Source organism: Drosophila tropicalis, unplaced genomic scaffold (assembly GCF_018151085.1).
Source record: "Drosophila tropicalis isolate 14030-0801.00 unplaced genomic scaffold, ASM1815108v1 contig_820, whole genome shotgun sequence".
NCBI classification, from domain to species: domain Eukaryota; kingdom Metazoa; phylum Arthropoda; class Insecta; order Diptera; family Drosophilidae; genus Drosophila; species Drosophila tropicalis.
Genome location: NW_027173312.1, coordinates 72,719 through 76,773, shown reverse-complemented (window position 1 = coordinate 76,773; position 4,055 = coordinate 72,719). Strand labels below are relative to the sequence as shown.

The 4,055-nt window shown below is 48.7% G+C and overlaps 1 protein-coding gene across 1 annotated transcript; it reads left to right on the top strand.

Annotated features, from left to right (window-relative positions):
* The first annotated feature begins 670 nt into the window (after positions 1-670).
* On the top strand, positions 671-3,259 carry LOC137580166 (uncharacterized). Its single transcript, XM_068294089.1, has 4 exons — positions 671-957; positions 1,022-1,955; positions 2,016-2,710; positions 2,806-3,259. Exons 1-4 carry the CDS (start codon positions 671-673, stop codon positions 3,257-3,259), a joined length of 2,370 nt encoding a protein of 789 aa, XP_068150190.1.
* Positions 3,260-4,055: the final 796 nt, after the last annotated feature.

Genomic DNA, 4,055 nt, shown 5'->3' with positions numbered 1-4,055 from the left:
ATGAATGTCTGCAGCTGAGCCAGTACAATTTTTTGCCATATGTCCCTCTTTATTGCACCGAAAGCATTTCGTTGCAGCATCGCAATCTTTTCGAAAATGCTCAACGGATCCACAATTAAAGCAGTGCTTCTGCTTATTTGGGAAATGAGGCGATCTCTTCTGATTCGTCTCGTTGGCCAAAAAGGTCTCGCCGATTTTTCGGCAACGCGCTAATACACAGCATACTGCTCTTGAAGCTCTTGAAAGGATTTGCAACCATAGAAAGTATATCTAAAGTCGCTTTTCAACTGCAAGCCGTCGACAATATAGCGGATTACGGACTGCACATCACATTTTTTTTTTTGAAAAAAATTGACTATTGTTTTAGTTGTAATTTGTGATTTATACAAGACTCTACAGCAGTTCCTTCATACTTTTTTGTTGCCTCGGGTTTAACTATCCTTTTTTAAATGGTAATGGCGAGCACTGCGGTTACAAGAAGAGGACCAACAAACCCACAGGGCTTCTGAGACACGAAGATGACTGTGGTCTGCGCTTGTGCCAGCGGCCACAGCGTATAAAACCTGGCAGCAGGTATAAATGGAAAAAAATACATGGGAAAATGGTTGGAAAAACGTCGACTACTCCAGGTGGCAGCCACAGTTGAGGAAATCCACCCATGGTACAAGCCATGGCAGGGGCACGGATTCTGGAGGCCCCAACAACCGTCATCACCACCACTACTGCACCGGTGGCAAACTTGGCCGATGCAGCGGACATAGCTACAAGCAGCAGCAGCAGCAGCAAAAAGCACGGACTGTGCACAACGGTGCAAAACCTTTCGCGAAAGGAAGCAAGATCGCCATTCACTCGGCCCCGCCAGCAATCCGAGGAGTACTCGTCTCAGCTGAATGCAAAGAAGAAACGGGCAAGGGAAGCAAGCCCTTGTAACACCGAAAGTGGAACCTCACCGAAGAAGTTAAAAAAAGACAGCCTCAGGCAACGAACATGTTGATGGCCGATGCAGGAATATCCTGTGAAGGCTGGACCATGCCTTGCATGCGCAACGCGCAATTCTGTCGCAAAAAACCACCAAAGAGGTTACGGAAAAGAAGGATACCAGGACGGAAGACCCACCGACAGCCAAGAAGAATGACAGGAGGAGGAAAAAGAAGTCGCCAATCCAGGAGCGGACACCAAGGACCCGAAGCCCCGCAGCAACAGCAGTATCACCAGGACCAGTAGTACCTGAACCAACACACGCAACGAACGTCGCTGGAGGGAAATGGCACAAGGTGAAAAGCAAGCCGAGACCCATTAAAAAGAAGAGGCCGGACGTCATCATGGTGAAGTGTAAACATCCATCCAATTACGCGATGGTATTGAAGTCAGTCCACACAGACGCCGGAATCCAGCAGTACAAGGAGAACGTATGTGCTGTTCGACGCACAGCAGCCGGGGAACCACTCCTACAGTTGACCAAGCCAGCGGACGAAGCAACTGCCAAACTGCAGCAGGCAGTGAAACAGGCTCTTGGAGACACTGCTGATGTCAAGGCGATAACCGTTAAGGCCCTGGTCGAAATAAAGCATCTCGCAGAATTCCACACTGCAGACCTGGAACTGATCGACGAGGATTTGCCGGCAGAATGTCATACAAAGATGCGGAAAGCGTACAGTGGTACACAGAGCGCAACAATGATGGTGAACCCGAACCTGGCGAACAAGCTGCTGCAGGCGGGCAAAATACGAGTAGGCATGTGCATATGCCGAGTACGCCTGAAGACTGATCCGGACTTTGGGCACACAGCAGCTCGGTGCAGAAGCAAGCACGACGCATCCAAGCTATGCTTCAACTGCGGTAGCAACGAACACGCTTCCAAGCAAAGCTACCAGAAGGCAGCGTGCATACTTTGCACGCGACATAAGCGGACCAATACGGCGCACAACACGCTCAGCAGAGCTTGCCCGTTATTTGTAGAGGCTGGCAGTAACAGGAAGGATTAAGTTTCTACAGCTTAATCTAAACCACTGCAGGTCGGCACAGGACCTCTTAAAACAAACTGTACGGGACCTGGAAGTAGATTTCTCAATTCTGTGCGAGCCATTTTCCCATATACACACCATAGCTGGACGCAAAACCATCGTTATGGCGCGGCAATTTGGAGCAACAGCAGGACACATCTGAAAAATCAACACAGCGCGGACGGATATGTAAGGGCGAGGTACAATGGAGTATATGTCTACAGCTGCTACATAGCACCGAGCAAACACATCGAGGAATTCTGCAGCATACTGGATGAATTAGTGGAGGACCCCAGAACCCACACGCCAACCATCATAGCCGGCGACTTCAATGCATGGCCAACTGAATGGGGTGGCCAAAGGACTCCTAGAAGGGGCAGGGCCCTACTGGACGCTTTTGCCACACTCAACATCAGTCTGCTCAACGTAGGCAACACCCACACCACAACCAAGTTGGGTCACATTGTAGCAACGCTATTCAATTCAAGGCCAACGAGGAACTTAGCAGCGAGCGGAACACCATGTGCACCGATATTCACAGATGTTAGTGAAGTCGTGGAATCAGGGAAGAGGATAAACGTTCATAAAGCCCCGGGCCCGGACGGGCTCCCGGCCCTTGTAATTTGCAAACACGCGTTGACATTTGTTGAACTTTTCAACACGTGCATGCTGCAACGGGAGTTCCCTACGAGGTGGAAGCTACAAAGGTTGGTCCTGCTTCCCAAAGGTGATAAAATAGATGACCCATCATGTGTATGCTTGATGTGATTGGGAAACTTTTTGAGCGCATCATTTGCAACAGGCTGGAGAAGGAACTGGAGCAACGTCATGGACTGTCGGACTGGCAGTTCGGATTCAGGAGGAAACGCAGCACTATCAACGCCATCAGTTCGGTTGATAGCCATTTAGCGGAGATAGCCATCGAAGGGCAACGCTGGAAAAACGGCAACAAAAAATACTGCCTTATATCAACGTTGGATGTACGGAATGCTTTTAATTCGGCCAGCTGTGACTCCATTATCGCGTCCCTAGAGCGATTAAACATATTTGAGTACATCATTAACCTGATATACAGCTATTTCCGGGATCGGGTGCTACTCTACGACACAGCAGCTGGTCCACGGAAACACACCATCACAGGCGGAGTACCCCAAGGATCAGTGATCGGGCCAACATTGTGGAATGTGATGTATGACACTGTCCTGCGATTGGACATGCCAACTGATTCGCGGACGATATCGCCATCGTCACTGTGACCAAAGGTATCCAGCAGGCTGAAGAAAACACCAATGCAGCAGTGTTCAGGATTCTGGACATGGATGCTTTAAATCCTACTTGCATAGGTTTAAACATGAGACAGACAGGTAAACTCTAGACGAGGCATACGTGCCATCTCCCCCTCGTGAAGTAGTACTTCGGCGTTGGTTTCGCGAGAGGGATACGGAGCATAGGGTAGATTTTCGGCTTTCAATGCTTTCCCCCTATTTATAAAAAAAAAAAAAAAACAACATCAACGTCACCAACCGCTGCCAGCTTTCTCATCTGAAGAAGATACTCGTAAAATGACTCCTGATTGTGCTTTTTCCGATCCCGTAGCTCTGCGTGAATCTCGGCGCTGCATTTGCTTCGTTGACCAAATTCATTCTCCAGCGTCATCCGTAGCTCCGAATATTGGCACACCTGTATGGCCTCCAAAAACAGCTTTGCCGTTTTGGTCATTTTGGCACGAGCTTGTACATACATCTGCTTTATATTTAGGCCATATGCCTCAGCATTTAATTCGAAATTTCGAAACCAATGTTTTACCGGAATCGTTTCGCCATCAAACTCAGGGATGATTTTTTCAAAGCTTTCTGCTGCGATTGTACCACTGTTTCTATTCTGCTCGTCTGATCCAACTTTCAAAGCGAGCAACTGCACCAGTTCCTGCAGAATTTTGGTGTTATCAGCCATGGCCTGAATTCCAGTAGCATTAATTTCGCCTCCAGATGCAACTTCATCCAACTTCAACACGCCACCCGCTTCGTCTGCCATTCTCTGAACTGCCTTCTT

Excerpts from the sequence above, each read along its gene's own strand:
- LOC137580166 (XM_068294089.1), top strand. The coding sequence starts at position 671 with ATGGCAGGGGCACGGATTCTGGAGGCCCCAACAACCGTCATCACCACC. Across the intron at positions 958-1,021 it reads AGTGGAACCTCACCGAAGAA|GCTGGACCATGCCTTGCATG; the intron begins GTTAAAAAAAGA and ends TATCCTGTGAAG. Across the intron at positions 1,956-2,015 it reads GCAGAGCTTGCCCGTTATTT|GTCGGCACAGGACCTCTTAA; the intron begins GTAGAGGCTGGC and ends AAACCACTGCAG.